We start from the raw sequence: 17,195 nt of genomic DNA, 5'->3' as shown, positions 1-17,195 counted from the left end.
GCTGACCTGACGAGTTCTCGCTGTGTCCAGTTTGTCATCGCCCTGGCTCAGCACCAGTGGCATTTTGGGCAGAATAACTCTTTATGTGTGGGCCAGCTCTGCACCTTGGCTACCCAGGCCCCAAGTGACCCTGACTCTAGTTAGTCATTGTGATAACTCAGCATGCTCCCCCGTTTCCACATGTTCTCACTGATGGGGGACTCCATCACGGAGAATGTGGGACTAGAATAGCAACCAGACCACCTCGCTCAGAGGTTCCCAAACCTGCTTGGCGGCTACCCGCCTTTCAGGGAAAGAATAGAAAAATGACTCAGCGTCCCCGGCCATGAAAAACACCTGTACCGTAGACCCTGATCCAGGATGCAGTGCAGGTAGCTGCACTTGCAGGCCTCCCGGGTCGTTCCAGCCACACCTTGTTGTCAAACACTGGTCCAGCGTATGTCGTCATGAGCAGAAAACAGCAGTGGCATTCACTTAGAAACGAGGCTCTGCTTGGAGAGTGTCATGTAAGACCTAAAGGGGAGCCTAAGGCCCCTGTAGTCAGCGTACGGATTTTGCCAATGTGCTGAGACCAGACTCAGCGATGGGAACCTCTTCCCTGTTCTCAAGACTGTGGTAGTCCAGTGGGGAAGCAGTTGAGAGACTGATCACGTAAAATTTGTTAATGTTAAAAAAAACACATTAGTTCACCAGTGAGATCCTTAAAGCATACGCAACTCTCTGTGATTGGATGACTGTCTCACTAGACGAGCTTCCTGATACGGTCCTGCCTTTTCTGAGGCCTGAGCTACTTCAGGCATCTGTGCATTCATGCGCTCAATCACTTATTCCTTCTACACACCTTTGCTAGAGTCGCTGGGAATACAGAGACCAGGCATATTGCCCGGCCTGGGACAGTGGGAAGGGGGTTTGTGGAAGCACTGAAAAGCACCTGCAACAGTGTGGGGGTCCTCACCTGGGGAGGCGGGGACCTAGCTGGGCATGCCGATGGAAACATATGCCCTGAAGTAACGAGCAGCCCTTGCCGTGTGGAATGGCGAGGACGGGTCATTTGAAGTTCTGGGGTTCCTGAGTGAAAGACTTCCCTCTTGATTTCTCAAGAGCAGCTGGCGGGATAGTGGAAAGGCCTTGGCCAAGGAAGCCACACCACGGCGTTTATCATCGGGGCTCCTTTCAGTCAGGAGCAGCCCAGTGCGGCAGGTTTGCAGTCGGTGCTGGGGATGGACGGAAGAGAAGCTCTTTGCAATTGCTGTAAAATGACCCTCGACAGGGTCTTCTAGAAAGTCAGTCCTTGAGGGAGACTTGGAAAGCTTTTCTCTGAATTTGGGATGCACTTGGCTGTTCAAAACAAAACACAACTCCCGGTGTCATGGGATAGAACTCGGAGGAATTGCACCTGTGATTCTGTTACGTAACACATCCAACCTAACTCAAGTACTACAAAAACAGCGCTGTTGTCACATCGAGCTGTCATGTCAGCACCGATTGGGGTTGTTTCTTTCACTCTGGGTACTGTCCTCCTTACATCGTCTGGGGTTTTGACTCCAGGATGTATGAAAAATCGTGGTTCCCCTACTCTGACTTCCTGGCACAAACGTCTGGCTCCACCGACTTATTTTCCCGGCATGCCGTAGCTTGTTGGCAGTCCACCGAGGACTGCCCTGGGTTGAAATACCCAGTTACCTGGGGCGGGGGCTGGTACTCATTGAGCATCATGAGTGTGGTTGCCCCGCCAACAAGGCTGGCCTGTGGCCCTCTAGGGAAGGGTGGTGGGAGGGGCAGCAGTCCCCGCAGTGGCTAGTCATTGTTACGTATTTTGGAACCACGATGATGTGTAGCACAGTACCCTTGCCATTGCTTAGTAGAAGACTCTAAGCTTAGTACTTCTTTCAGATCACCCTGAGACGATGGAAGAAGTGAGAACAAAGCAGCCTAAACAGCAGCATGCAGCAGAACTTCACTCGGATAAAGTGTCCCGTGAGTGACTTTCCACTTCTGTGGGTTGCTGCCCTCTGATAAGCCCTCAAGCTTTTTTTTTTTTAATTAAAAGATCATTTTATTGGGGGCTCTTAAAAACAATACTTACATCGTTTGTATCAAACATATTTGTCCATATGTTGTCATTTTCTAAACATTTACTTTTTTATTTGATATCAGCTCCTCCTTTTCCCCTACCTTTCCATCCCCTCCCACCCTTGTGACTCCTTGATAAACTATAAATTGTTAAGATTTTCATATCTTACACTGCCCACTGTCTCCCTGCCCCCACGGTTTCTGTTGTTCATTAGAGGATGCTAAAGCCTAAGACGTGAGAAGAGGTCCCTCGCCTTTATTTCTCTTCCCCCAGAATTTCTTCTCATCTCATGACAGCTGTGGGTTCTGCCAGAGAAGTCCTCCTTTCCTGGTGGCTAGCAATCCCAAGCCCTTTCCTTTTCCCCAGAAAATCAAAAACAAGAGGGAAGAGGGGTTGGCTCTTGGCCAGAAACGATGCCCTGCCATTTGTCAGACCAGTGCCCCTTGTGTTTCGTGGCGGTCCTCCCAGCGCTAACTTTTGGCAGGGACCAAGAATGCGCTATTTCTGCTGCAAAGTCCATGAACTTGCGGGTGAATACTGTGTGGCGCGTTCATTGCTTATGGCTTCTGGTTCATGCTGAGCTTGCTGTGACGCTTTTGAAAGGGTGCATATAAAGGCGTGATATAACCTAAAACGCCCTCTTGTCGTGTTCTGTTTCTCTTTTAATAGGATTTGCTGCTTCACTGGAGAAAGAGGCCAAGTTACTCTATTCCAGTCCTTCCTCTGCTGCCTTCTCTGGTCCCACTGCGATGCTTCTGCAGAAAATCCCCAACACGCACTTCTCAGCTGTCGTTGCCTCCTCAGACCTCCCACCAGGACCTGGCCATGCTTCCTCCTTGGCTCAGATCCCTCCTGCGATCCCCAGCATGCCTCACCAGTCAGCAGTTCTACTGAGCGCGGTCCATGACAGTGCCCCCCTGAGCCTGCACCCTGGGACCCAGACTGTACCAAGCCCCACTGGCCTGCCGCGCTGTCGATCAGGCAGTTACACCATAGGGCCCTTTTCCTCTTTCCAAAGTGCTGCACACATCTACAGCCAGAAGCTGTCCCGGCCCTCTTCAGCAAAGGCAGGTGAGTCAGACTGGAAAGGCAGACCCAGCAACAACGAAAACTGCCCTTTCCGTTTGAAGGGCAAAGGGACACACAGTGACCTGTTGTGACGTGACTAAGGCAGAGCCTGGCGCTGGGTCCTGTCGCATTGACTTGTTGATGTACAATAAGCAGAACTTCTGCTGGGTGCTGGGGGTCAAGGACTGACAGCCTCGTCAGAAGGTTTTCCACCGCAGAGAACCAGACTTACATGTGTGCTGTCTGCCTTCATTTTGTGCCTTGGGTATTCTGCTAACAGACAAATTAGTCTTTTTTTTTAGATTTTTCAGTGTACTTAGGGTCAGGTATGACCTGTGTAAATAGTGAAAGATTTCTAAAAGCGACTTATCTCATGGTAAATGCAGTACGTATGTATGATTAGCCAAGCATCCCTTAGTTTTTAATGCAAATTTATTGAGACAGAATTCACATGCCATTAAATTCACCCTTTCAAAGCATATAATCTGGTGGCTTTTTGTGGGGATGCTCATAGACTTGTACAACCAACACTGTTATCTAATTTTAGAACGTTGTACCCATTAGCACTCACTGCCCTCCTCTCGGCCCCCGGCAGCTGTGCACCTGCTTTCTGTGCCTGGACGTTCGTTCCCTGTAAGTGGAAGCATCTGATCGCAGCCCTTGTTCACAGCTTCTTCAGCTGTGCGTCATGGGCACTGTTCATCCTCCTGATCAGCACGGCACGCTCTGTGTTGAGATGCCATCTTCCCTTGTATGCAGGTGCCACTGTATTGTTTGTCCACTCACCACGTGATTTGGTTTGTTTTCCCTTTTCTATTATTGTGAATCCTGCACATTCATTCACTGGTTTTCCCTCGTCATGGTCGTAATGCTCTTGGGTGTGTACCTGGGACCGAAACAGGTGATCTCATTGTACATGAAGTAGATGCATATGATAGTTGAGTGGTGCTTCCCTTTGAGTGGCTTCCACCGTGTCCCCCTTAGTGGCTGCGCCTTTGTGCCTTCCCGTCAGCCGTGGGGGAGGCTGCCAGCTCCGTGGCAGTGCTTGCTTCTGCCTGCCTCTTAACCCAGCATCCTGCCATGCGCGAAGTAGTCCACATTGTGGCTTTGATTTGCGTTTACCTAATGACCCCTGACTCCAAACAGCCTCTTGTGTGTTTATTAGCCATTTGTATACCTTCGTGGAAGGAATGCCTCTTCGAATCCCGTGCCCCTCGTTAAATTGGGTTAATGTCTTTATTCCGGCCAAGTTGCTAGAGTTCTCTATGTATTCTTTGGATTGTCATTTCACTACTTTGAAGTTCAAAGTTTTACTTCTCATAAATCCCAATTGACTGAATTGTGTCTGTGCGCACGCAGGAGCTGTGGGGAGCGCTCTGGGGTTCTGAGGAGCCCTGTGTAGCCAGTGCTCACCAAGGTTTGCTTTCTCCTGATAGTTGTTTAGTTTAGGCTCGGACATGTAGGTCTTTTATACGTTTTGAGTTACACGTTGTGTGAGGGGTGAAATCGGAATCCAGCGTCATCCTTTTGCATGTGGTAGCAAGTTGTTCTGACACCATTGTTGCTAAAAAGATGCTTTCCTCCTCCGTTGTCTGGGCACTCCGCTGAGAACGAGTATAACTCTGTCTTGTTATGGCATAGGATTGAGTCTTGAAGTCTTGAAGTCACGATGAATCTTCCAACTTCATTCTTTCCTAAGATTGTTGAGTCTGTGCTGGTTTCCTTGCATTTCCGGATGATTTTACAGGTCAGCTTCTGCCAAAAGCAGCTAAGGTTTTTATAGGGATTGCATTGAACCTGCAGCTCAGTACTTTGGTACAAGTTAAGTTTTAGGAACCCTCCAGGAGCATTCCTGTGAAGGGTGAGTTACGGCTGAGCCATGCGTTGTAAGTAGCCAATCTGTATTTGTTTCTCAGTATCTATTTCAAATGAAATGGATGTCGTAAAGTGCAGCTTGAATCAGATGATCCTTTTTCCTGTGATTTTATTTTCCAAAACTAGTGATAATAACAAATAATGTTCTGGCTTGAGGTTGAGGGAATTTTTTTCCTGTGTGGGAACTGTAGTTATATTAATGTCGTATAATATTACATTAATATTAATGTCTCCAGCAATCGGTTTCATTACCAAAGCTCTTTTAGAAAACCTCCCATTTTCATACCTTTCTTCAGCAAGAAACCGGAAGGAGGAAAGTGAGTCCATTCACAAACATTTCATGATTTCTGCTGCAATTTCTCCTTTGACCCTGGATTTCTTGGAGGTATAACAGTTAATCTCCGGGAGTTGGGGGAATTTCTCCTGTGCCTGTAATTGGCTTCCAGGTTGTTTCCACAGTGGTCCAAGAGCATATTTTGCATGACTTAAATCTTTTGAGAATTTGCAAGACTTTTTTGTGGTCTACTTGAGAAATAAAATAGACAATACCAGCGGAAATAAATGAAGTTAAATGTTTTCCTGATGGTGTCATTTAGGAAGAGAGTTAAGGTACCACATTTACCTTAGATATTTTTGTAAGTTAAGCACACAGTTTCAAATATCAAAGGTTACCATTAAAAGAATATAAATGTAAATTCTAAGCCTCTGGGCAGAAGGAAAATGGAACGAGGAGGAAAGCAACAAGGAAAAACAGGAGCACAGAACCAAGAAAGACAGAAAAAATCCAAGAGAAATAGAAACTCAAAAGCTGTAAAACCAAGTTAAGTAGATCAGCCTTCAAATAAATATAATGGATGGAACTTAAACTTGTGAGATCGTCAGACTGTTTTAGAAACCTCACTCTGTGCTGCCTGTCAGAGGCACGCCTACAGAGGATACAGACACCAAAAAACAAAATCAAAACCCAACGACTGGGCGAAAGAGATAGTGTCTGGGGTCTTAAAGGCTTGAAGGTCAACAAGCGGCCATCTAGCTCAGAAGCAACAAAGACCTCATGGAAGAAGCACACTAGCCTGTGCGATCACGAGGTGCCAAAGGGATCAGGTATAAGGCATCATCCAAAAAAAAAAAATACCATAGTGTATGAAGGGGGAAGTGCAGAGTGGAGACCCAAAGTCCATTTGTCGGCCACTGGAGATCACCTTACAAAGGGGTCTAGGGGAAGAGATGAGTCAGTCAGGGTGCGATGTAGCACCGATGAAGAATACAGCTTTCTCCCAGATCCTGGATGCTTCCTCCCCCCCCCCCCCCAACTACCATGATCCAAATTCTATCTTGCAAGACTGGATAGGGCAGAGGCTGTACACTGGTGCATATGGGAGCTGGAGGCACAGGGAATCCAGGGTGGATGATACCTTCAGGACCAGGGGTGTGAGGGGCGATATTGGTAGAGTAGAGGGTGAGTGGGTTGGAAAGAGGGAACCGATTACAAGGATCTACATGTGACCTCCTCCCTGGGGGATGGACAACAGAGAAGGGGGTGAAGGGAGACGCCAGATGGGGCAAGATAAATTATCAAGGGCTCATGAGGGAGGGGGGAGCAGGGAGGCAGGGGAAAAAAGAGGACCTGATGCAAAGGGCTTAAGTGGAGAGCAAATGCTTTGAAAATGATTAGGGCAAATAATGTAAAGATGTGCTTTATACAATTGATGTATGTATATGTACGGACTGAGGTAAGAGATGTAAGACCCCCCCCAATAAAAGTAAGAAAAAAAAATCCCAACAGCTACAAGCACGGCCCTGGGTTCCTGCCGGCTCATCGTGACCCCTGCGGTTTCTGGCGCTCGCTGTTCACCACAGTAGAAGCCCAGTGTCCTCCCACAGGGCAGGTGGTGGTGGTTTTGCCCTGATACGGTCATGCGGGTAGATGGGCAAGTGCTCTGCAGAGAGGACCTTGTAGATGGTGGAGAGGGGCAGGGGCTCCTCATGAAGAGGCACCCCGACAGCGGGGTGGCACGGTGCTGTTCACCCACCCACACAGGAAAGCAGTGAGGGAGACCTGGCCACATTGCATAAATAAGTTCCAGGTGCAGCACTTAACACTGAACAGAAGAAAATACAAGAAACTCTCTTTGGGGTCTTATTGGGAGGTTATAAAAACAAAAGCCAAATCAAAGCATATATAAATTAATGAGAAAATGACAGTCCAGCAGAATAAAGGCCCAAAGACATGGACTGGCACATCACAAAGAAGGTGACACTTGCTGTGTGCCCTTGTTTACCAGGGGAAGGTCAATGACGAGTACCATGAGCTTTTACAGAGAAATCGAGGTGCCCTGGGGAGCACATCACTGCTAACCAAAAAGTCACCGGTTCAAATCCTCTGACCAGTCCTTGGGAGAAAGATGTGGAGTTTTGCGTCTGTAAAGATGTATAACCTTGGAAACCCAATGGGTCCGTTTTTCTGCCTTTCGGGGTTGCTTTTAGAGGCCTCATTGACTTGGGTTTGGTTTAGGACAGACAGATTCAGGATGCTTGACAATACGAAGTGCCAGCAAAGAAAAGGCTGGGTAGAAACTCTTAAGGTTTGATTGTGAAAGTGACCCCGCGACCCCACTCCTATGCACGCAGTTAAGCGAGGCTGCCTGTGCAGAAGAGCAGGAAGCTGGGAATGACCAAATGACCCGCTGACGAGGGGCGGGGATGTCGGCAGGTGAAACGAACGAGTTTCAAGGATGCAAAGCTAACCTTGGAGACCCCATGGTGTTGACTTAACACAAGCAAGTCCCAGGAAACGCCTGCCGTGTTACGATCCCATTGTTGGAGCGCTCAAAAGCAAGCCAGAGGACCCAGTATTGTGTTGTTGTCGTCACCCTGCCCCCACCCCAGTCTCTTCATTACGATATATGCCACCTGCCATGCACATCTGTAGTTCAGTCGCGTTTGAGGAGTGGTATGTCCATCACCCCAGGCAGTTCTAGAACATCTTCCCCTCTCTATTCATTGTTTGCTCCCCACTTCCCTCCAGCCTCCCTCCTCCCCATCCCCGATACGCCCCTACACCAATTACTTTCTCTTTATGTCTATTCATTCTATATATACTGCAAAACTTACAACTTACCACCCAAACCCCAGTGTTGTATTTAGGTTTGCATGTACACACACACACACACACACACCTGTAAAACTGCCCACAGGGAAGAGATGAGAAGGGCTGGAGAGGAGCTTATGGGTTGATGAGCGTTGTTCTTGGGCTGGGTAATAATCTGCAGGTGTTCATTATGGCATGCTTTATAACATCTGTCAGGAAGGATAACCCCTATGTGAAAAGGCTACAGATTATTTCTTAAGGAACATCACCGAATTGTGTACAGAACGATCCTGGCTGCAGAAGTACCAATGAGAAGCCAGGGAGCACGTTAATGTTCGTGCTGTTCATTGATGTTAGTGTGAATCATGCTTTCTCTCCCTGTCTACTCTCTGGTTTAAAAATGCTGCTTTCATGGGGATGTGTAACTTTCATCATCAGGGAAAAGACCAACTTTGATTTTACATGAAATAATTTATTTTGACCAGAATTTTCGTGTTCACAGATAGTACATCTCTGATAACTGGGTGGGAAAAGACAGTGTAACTCGTAAAGGAAGCCCAGCCCCTTGAGATTGTGCTATCATTGGTGTTTTCTGCATATCCTCGATGTGGCCATTATTCCGATTTCCCTTTGGAGCTCTGTAAGAAGTCTTAAGACCAGTGATTCAACAATGCAGTTGCTGCAGACAGCTGACCCGTAGAAGCCCATAAAAGCAAACAAAATTAGAATGAAATTCAAGGATAATGCGGTTCGTTAAGATGAGTGAATTCTTGGATTGGTTAGTCCCTGTTATGTAAAATGAAGATTTTTTCTTTGTGAAGCTTTTGTAGAAAGTAAAAACACATTTATAAACATATGTCATAATTTGGCTTTATGAGAGTTTCCAGAGCAGCAGAAACTCTTATTCTTTAATGTTTATTTTGTGAATGTGTGTGAACATTTATTGCTCCTAAATTGTCAGAGGTCCCTGGGATTTAGTGAAGTAACTCTGCCTGAGAGTGCTTTGCCTTTATGAGGGTGGAAAGGAGGGAGGAAGAGAGGGGGGTTGGGGGGGAGTGTGTGTGTGTGTTTAAACTTTCTTCCTAAGCTGGTGAAATTTTTTTCTTTTTTAGCAGGTTCTTGTCATCCAAACAAACATCATTCAGCAGTGGCCAGAGGACAGCGAGAGGGAGAAGATGGTTCGTCCTGCAACAAACGGTACAGCCAAAGCATGGTGACTGCTGAGCTCCAGCGGCTCGCCGAGAAGCAAGCGGCCCGGCAGTATTCGCCATCCAGCCACATAAGCCTGCTCACCCAGCAGGTACGCGTGGTAGGGCCTGTGACTGGGGACTTGGTCTTGCGTTGTCCTGATAGACTCCTAGCTTCTGGTGACTCTTGAGTGGTTCCTAGGGATTTTGAAGGGAATGAATGTGCTCCTTTCCAACTGGGAGGAAGACGCCTTTCTGTTACAGGCGTTCCAGAGTTAGTCTGCTACTGGCCATGATGTTCCTACTTCATGGATGATTGGCTGAAGATTCAGCATGTAAATGTACTTTTATTTATTTAAAAATTAATTTTATTGGGGTCTCATACAGCTCTTTTTTTGACATTGTAACTTTTTTTCCCACTGATTTAAAAAAAATACTTTTATTGGAGGCTCGTACAACTCTTATCACAATCCATACATCCATTGTGTCAAGCACATTTGTACATTTGTTGCCATCATCATTTTCTTTCTATTGGAGCCCTTCGTATCAGCTCCTCATTTTTTTCTCTCCCTTTCCCCCTCCTTCCCTCATGAAATCTTAATAATTTATAAATCATTATTTTTTCATGTCTTAGATTGACCGATGTCTCCCTTCACCCAGTTTTCTGTTGTCCATCCTCCTGGAAGGGGGATATATGGCGATCATTGCCATTGGTTCCCCCGAAAGCCCCACATTCCCTTTCCCCTTCCCTTCCTGGTATGGCTACTCTCATTATTGGTCCTGAGGGGTTCATCTGTCCTGGATTCCCTGTGTTTCCAACTCTTAACTGTACCAGTGTACATGCGCTGGTCTAGGCGGATTTGTAAGGTAGAATTAGGGTCATGATAGTGGGAGGGAGGAAGCATTCAAGAACTAGAGGAAAGTTGTATGTTTCATCGTTACTATACTTCATCCTGACCTGCTCGTCTCTTCCTTGTGACACTCTGTAGGGAGACGTCCAATTGTGTACAAGTGGGCTTTGGGTCTCCACTCCACACACCTCTTCATTCACATTGATAGGATTTTTCTTTCTGGGTCTTTGATTCCTGATACCTGATCCCATCAATACCTCATGATCACACAGGCTGGTGTGCTTCTTCCATGTGGGCTTTTGTTGCTTCTCAGCTAGATGGCTGCTTTTTTATTTTCAAGCCTTTTAAGACCTTAGACGCTATATCTTTTGATAGATAGGCACCATCTGCTTTCTTCATCATATATGCTTATGCACCCACTTTGTCTTCAGCAAGCTTGTCGGTAAGGTGAGCATCACGGAATGCCAGGTTAATAGAACAAAATGTTCTTGGATTGAGGGCGTACTTGAGTAAAGGCCCAATGTCTATCTGCTACCTTAATATTTAACATATAAATATATTTACATAGATATATTTCCCTATCCTTATATACAATATATTTCATGTACATGCCTGTATTTAGACCTCTATAAATGTCCTTTGCCTCCTAGTTCTTTCCTCTATTTTACTTCTTGTCCCACTATCATGCTCAGCCTTTATTTGGGTTTCAGTAATTACTCTGTTACATTGCCCTTGATCAAGCCCTACCAGACATCCTGTACTCTCCTAGCGATCGATTTTAGATCACTTATTGTTCTCTTCTCCCTGAGTTGGTTGACATCCCATTCCTTTCCCCCCAGTTCCCCTTCTCCCGTGTTTCCCCCACCACCCCCTGAATCTTCAGCCCCATTGTTTTACCCTCTGTATTGTTTCTCCCGCCTATCTTATCTAGAGAGACAGCAGAAACAATAATAAGCACAAAAACAAGACAGAGCAAAAATAAGACAATAACAAATAAAGAAAAGCCTGTAATGGCTCCAGGTCTATTTGTTGACCTGTAGGAGTGTTTTCTGGTGGAGTTTGAGGGGTGCCACACCCTGGCCCCAAAGTCTAATTTTGGTATTCCCTGGGGACTTCATTGCTTTGTTCCCTCTGCTGCACATCGGCAGCGTTTGGCCCTGGTGTGACGGGTCAGGTGGGACACAATTCCTGCACTGATAGATGCACCTTTAAAGAACCTTTCAAAGTAATCTGTCCACAGGGGAAGTGCTCACTGGGTTCTAGTGTTGTAAAGCATGTCACTCAACTGTTGTAACATTAGCTGTCAGTAGTTTTGTTTTTCGCTTCATGAGCTAGGATACTTTATAGATACTGAGTAACAAAATGTTTCACTGTACTTTTCTCTGATGTATAACTTTCTCGCCATCTCACTTGGGGGGAAGCAGAGACTACCAAGAGTGACATGATCAAGGTCACCCAGCAAAGTGTATGGTTAAGCTGGAAATAAATACCAGGATTTTGACTTAGAGGTATAGTGTAGGTGTAGGAGTGTGTGTGTGTGTGTGTGTGTGTGTGTGTGTGTGTGTGTTAGTGAGAGATAGGGGGCGGGGGGGGGGGTAGGGGATGGAAGGGGGAAGGCTTCAGCCCAGTAGAGTTAGATGTAATTTTCAAGAACTTTGCTGATTCTGTTTTCTTCCTTTCTGATTATCTCCAAGGTATTTAATTGGAATTAGCAGATCTTCCCCCTCCTTCCTTAATGCTATCAAAGCCACCCCTTCCTCCTCCCCCACAAAGAGTTATTATCATTTAACTCCACAGTTGAATCTTGCTATATCTTACATCTTTGTTGTATCAGATCCCTTGCATGATGGCAATCGTGTAGTGGTAACCAAGTCTAGAAAAGCTGGAAGCAACGTCAAGGCCACACTCTAAGCAGGCGACACACTGCTCCCTGGTGGTGCCCTGCTTCTCTGTATAAAGTGTGGGACCGACACGAAGGGGAGCCTCTGAAGGACGTGGCTTCCCTGCAGCCTCCCTGCAGCTGAAGAGGCAGCAATTGTGTTCCTTTTACAAATCCCTGTTAGTGTAAAGGGAGTTGATATGAAAGAAGAAGCAGAGTATTATCAGGGAAGAGTTGAGACTTAAAAGAATTGAATAGTTGTAGTTCATTCATGGGATATCATATCCTTTCTCCAATTGGAAGAAAGTGGGAAATGTGAGGTGAATACAAGGGAGAAATGGCCAATGATTTGCTATACCTTTGACACCGACTTATTGCCTAGAATATTCATGTATGCTTCCTACTTAGAGATGAGTAGCTGGAACCACCTAGAGAATAAAAATATTCCTTTGAAAAATGTAGTCAATATCCGTACTTATATTATGTTCAACTGTGACTTAGTTTAAAGAAAACAGAAATCCTCACAACAGGACCCATAGACAATGTCATGATAAATGGAGAAAAGCGAGCTCAAGGCTTCCGTCTTGCTTAGCTCCGCAATCAGTGCTCATGGAAGCAGCAGTCAAGAAATCAAGCGACATGTTGCACTGGGCGAATCTGCTGCCCCCTTTAAAAAGCGGAGCGGGCACTTTGAGGACAGGTGCACCCAACCCAAAGGATGGTGTTTTAGGGGCCTGTTCTGCATGTGAAAACTAGCCCATGACTCAGGAGGCCTTGGGAAGAATGTATGCGTTTGAATGATGGTGCTGGAGGAGAATATTGAAGTACCATGGACTGCCAGAAGAGCAAGCAGAGCAGCCTTGGAAGAAGCACAGCCTTCCAAGCAAAGAGGACAAGGCCTCGCCTCACAGGCTTCGGGCGTTTCATCAGGAGAAAGCAGCCCCTAAAAGAGGACATCGTACTTGGCAGAGTATTAGAAGAAAGCCTTCGACAAGGTGGATTGACACAGTGGCTGCAACCTGGCCACAATCGTGAGGACGGTGAAGGACCTGGCATGTGGGTCTCTGAGTCGGAACCAGCTTGAAGGCACCTGTCTCCCCCTGGTATGCATCAGAGTCTGCCAAGTGGCAAGATTTGTATCCCGTGGGAATCTGAGATAAATTACCCTCACTGGAAAGTCACCCCCCTTCAGTTCAACTTTCACATGTTAAAAATAAAGAAATAAACTCCTCCCAAACGGTCGCTATTGACTCAGTGCCAGCCTACTCCTGGCCACCCGGTGTAGGTAGTTCAGAGACCAGCTGTGCTCTTTCAGGGGATATTGTCAGATATTTTTTTGAAGCAAGTCTGCATGGGTGTGAGCCTTGCACCCTTCACTGGGTAGCTAGCTGAGGGTCTCACGATGGGCTGTACCCAGGGACAGGAGGAACTTGCCTGTTGTGGGGAGCCTCCTTAGGTTCTGGCTCGTAGAGAAACCCAGGGTGAGAGAGTAAAAGCTGTCCTATCGTGTCTTCATGACTGTATTCTGTTTGGACTCAGATCGCCAGAGCTCCAGGGGGGGCGCCAAAGGTTAAACTTCGCCACCAGCTGACACCTGCGAAGTCCAGTGATCTCTGTAAGTGCTTGATGATGCCCTTTTCCCGTGGCTATTTCCAGGGAACCCTTGTGGCGTAGTGGTTGGTTAAGCATTCAGCGACTAACAAGGGTCAGAAGTTGGAGCCTGCCAGGGGCTCCGTGGTAGAAAAGACGTGGCATTGGTTCCCACGAAAATACAGCCTCAAAAACCCACCACTGCAGTCCGACCTCGTCCTCCAGGGCCACCATAGACATGTGTCGAAGGCACCCCCACGCCCACACCCACGCCCCCTCCTTCCAAGTCCCCCTTCTGTAGCCATGCTTGCTTCCTTTTTCTCCACGGGCCGCAGGCTTTGTGGACTCCCAGCCCCCCACCCCCACCCCATGCCCACTGCTTGATAAGGTGAATCTTCTGTAGATCTTCATGTATTTTGTTTGTTTTCTAATTCATTGGGGTTTTTTTTCATCTTCACTAATTCCTCCCTTTACTTTCCTTGGGTTTGTTTTATTATCTCGGATTATTTCATTTTCAGAGTTGGGTGCCGAGTTTGTTTTCATTAATTTTTATCCTTCACTGTATTTAAAGCTATGACTTTTTCTCTGAGCCTTGAATTATGTCCCATGAATCTTTGAAAGTTTTTTTTTAACCTTTTGGACAGTGTGACTACCTGCTGTTGTCTGTGCTATCTTGGAAAATTAGGAATATAGAAAATTGAAGTCCTTGGGCATTTTTGAAAATTCACGTAATTTGGCTTAGAGCTTCATCTACTTAGCCCTTAGTCCCTTAACGCTGTTATTGGCACTTTCCACAAATGTTCTTATTCAGTGTGTTTGCTTATTTCGTCATTCGAAAGCGTTGTATCCAGCTCTTACAGCGTATTCTAAGCCTTAGTGGCCAGCCCTGGGCATGACATAAGACCAGGTTCTCAGCATGAACTAGCTCACAGGCTTGTGAGGGTTAACAGCCACACACACACAGGATAATGACAACTCCTAGGGAGTCATACAACCACCCCATGGGTCACCTAACCCAGCTTGTGGGTGGGAGGAAGGCCAGGGCAGCCTTCCAGGAAGAGGGTGAACTTTTAAACTGGTGGGCGGGTGGGAGACACCAGAGAGATGTGAGTCAGCTCTGGAATAACAGAGGATCAGCCGAGAGCAACTAGGACTGAAGCTGGAGCAGAAGGCCCAGGCTACTTCAGAAAGAGCATGATTACCCTGCTAAGGCACTTGACCTTCATCTCTCAGGTGACGGGTGCCTCAGAGATGCCATCGGCCTTCTGTCCTAGCTGGCCCTCTCCAGTGGTTGAAAATCGGGTGGAGTGGAGAATGAGAATGCCCGCTTTTACCACCAGCTGCTCTGTGGGAGAAAGATGAGGCTTTCCACTCCTGTAGGCTTAGTCTTGGAAACTCACAGGGGCAGTTCTACCTTGCCCTACAGGTTCGCTGTGAGTCAGCCTCAACTCAAGGGCCGTGTTTGGCTTTGGGTTGGCTCCCTGGTGGTTGCAGGGTGGGCTGCTAAGCACCTGGTCAGCTATTGTAAATCACCAGCTGCTCCAAAAGAGCGCATCGGGGTTTTCTACAGTCACAGAGCCTCACAGGGGCAGTTAGTTGTACCCGACCCTAGAGGGTCATTGTGTGTACAAATCAAAACTCGGTGGCTGTGAGTTTAGGCTTTTTGTTTTGTTTTTGGTTTGGTTTGGTTTTGCTTCCTGGTGAAGACATTGAGGAACAGGGAAAACTTAGCCAAAGGCCAAGAAGCATAGCTCTCTGACAATTCAAACACCTTAGGTCATTAAAAAAATTAAACTTGAGGGAAAAAAACATGACCTAGAATTTACATGAGAAGCAAGACCGATGGAATTTGGATGCCTTAAAACAACACCTCATTTCCCGGTCATTATTTTTACAACTTCCACGGTGCTTTAAATCTGTAGCCACAACACCTTGGAGCAGACGACCAGGTGAGCCCTTGCCTCGTGAGAACTCTGTGCCTTTCTTGTCTGCACTTGAAATGTTGGTGGGGGGGGGGGGGGGTCTGTGTTGTTCATCGTGATGATTCAACACATACTTTGCAAATCTGAGCAGAGAGCAGGTCAGATTTAGTTCTCACTCCTTTGCCTTGTGAGAAGCTAGTTACCTTCAGAGGATGGTGTCCTTCCGGAGTCTGTGTGTGTCCCTGAAAGCAGGGTTGTCTAGGAGTCAGCGGAATTGGCCTCTCGCACCTGTGGGGTGGGTGGATGAGTGGGTGGGGTGCTGTGGCCGCTCCAGTAAAGGGGCCCCGTGAGGCCTCCCTGTGTGCCTGGTGCCTGTGCTTTGCAGCTGTGCCACCCTGTGCAGATGCAGCCCTGGGTGGGTACTGCTGTCAGTGAGCTGAGGGGGGCAGTGAATGAGTCCAACCTCGATGGCGAGGCGGGAACCGGAGGGACTCTGGGCAGCAGGGCGGGTGGTGGCAAGTGTGAGATTGCAGGGCCCAGCTCTCATTAGGAGTCGCTCCAGGCCTTCCAGTGGGAGTTTAATCAAAGGGGACGCAGCAGACCACCCAGGTGAGGAACTGGCCCTCCCCACGCACGACCTGAGCCTCTGTTCCCCAGCCAGCCAGTGCCTCTTGGAAACACACTCACAGGCAGCAGGGGAAAGAACACTATTTCCTTGCTTGCTTTCATTTCGCTCCCCTTACCCCGCCCCTTTCCTTCCTGCTTGTTCTAAAGATGTGTCAGGGAGGGGTAGCCCTGCTGCGCTGCAGGGCCTGCCCTAACCACCAGGTTCTCCTCCCTCATCTTCCTCATTCACAGACAGGGAACCCTGGGGCAGTCCCTCATCTCCCCAAGGTCTTCCATGAGCCTTGAATGAATCTCAGCTTGAAGAATCCAAATTTGGAGGTGAAGCCGACTTCTTGAAGAGATCTCTGAGGTGGTGGGCAATGTCACCCAGTTTATCACAAGCTCAGGAGTGGGAACTTTCTTCCTGCGTCACTAGCCTATCTGGCCATGGGCGGTAGTGGCTGGCGAATGCTTTCGACTCTTGGAAGCCCCTTGTGTGCAGAGTCAAGCTGTCTTCCGGGGGGGCTTCAAGGCTGTGACCTTTGTGGAAGGTCTTCCCAGGTACCTCCTGGTGGGCTTATGCTGCCCATGTGAGTGAATTTGTGTCACTCAGGCACCTTGGCCAGACTTCACTTAGGCTAGCACACCTCTCATCGTCTGGCTTCATTTCTCGCCACTGGTGGGCCCACCTTTCTGTCAAAGGCCACGAACGCGAATGACGTCGGCACTCCCAGTGGTCGCCGCCTCCACCACCACGTGGTTGCTGTCCACCACTCCCTACCCGAAGATTCCCTTCTGCTCGTCCAGCCCTCCAGGGAGTCCCCCGAGCACTTGGTCTCTTCTTTACCTTTCCCCTGAAAACGAGTCCATTTCCCATTGGTTTCAGAAAGCCACGGTGCGCCGACCTCAACTGTACATGCCCTGGAAGCAGTCTCAGGCTTAAGAAGGTGGGGGAGTGCCTGGGTAGCTGCCTCCCTGCTCTTTTTTTTTTTTTTGTAGTTAGTTCAGGGATCGTTTGCTGGCCCTTAGGAGCGTTTTCCAGTCCAGTCTGT

At 47.7% G+C, this 17,195-nt stretch overlaps 1 protein-coding gene across 7 annotated transcripts in view; it reads left to right on the top strand.

Moving 5' to 3' along the window:
• The window catches only part of TTLL5 (tubulin tyrosine ligase like 5), a 272,493-nt gene that overhangs the window by 117,717 nt on the left and 137,581 nt on the right, over positions 1 to 17,195 (top strand). For 6 of the 7 annotated variants that reach the window (XM_075531002.1, XM_075531000.1, XM_075530997.1 and 3 more), the window contains exons 27-29: positions 1,894 to 1,977; positions 2,744 to 3,145; positions 9,221 to 9,408. In XM_075531002.1, coding sequence (XP_075387117.1) covers positions 1,894 to 1,977; positions 2,744 to 3,145; positions 9,221 to 9,408 — 674 coding nt within the window. The remainder of the gene's footprint in view (positions 1 to 1,893; positions 1,978 to 2,743; positions 3,146 to 9,220; positions 9,409 to 17,195) is intronic. The other variant, XM_075530999.1, reaches the window with a different exon arrangement.

Source organism: Tenrec ecaudatus, chromosome 14, assembly GCF_050624435.1.
Source record: "Tenrec ecaudatus isolate mTenEca1 chromosome 14, mTenEca1.hap1, whole genome shotgun sequence".
Taxonomy (NCBI): Eukaryota; Metazoa; Chordata; class Mammalia; order Afrosoricida; family Tenrecidae; genus Tenrec; species Tenrec ecaudatus.
Note: the sequence above shows the minus strand (reverse complement) of the source record. Positions and strands in the feature narration are given on the sequence as shown.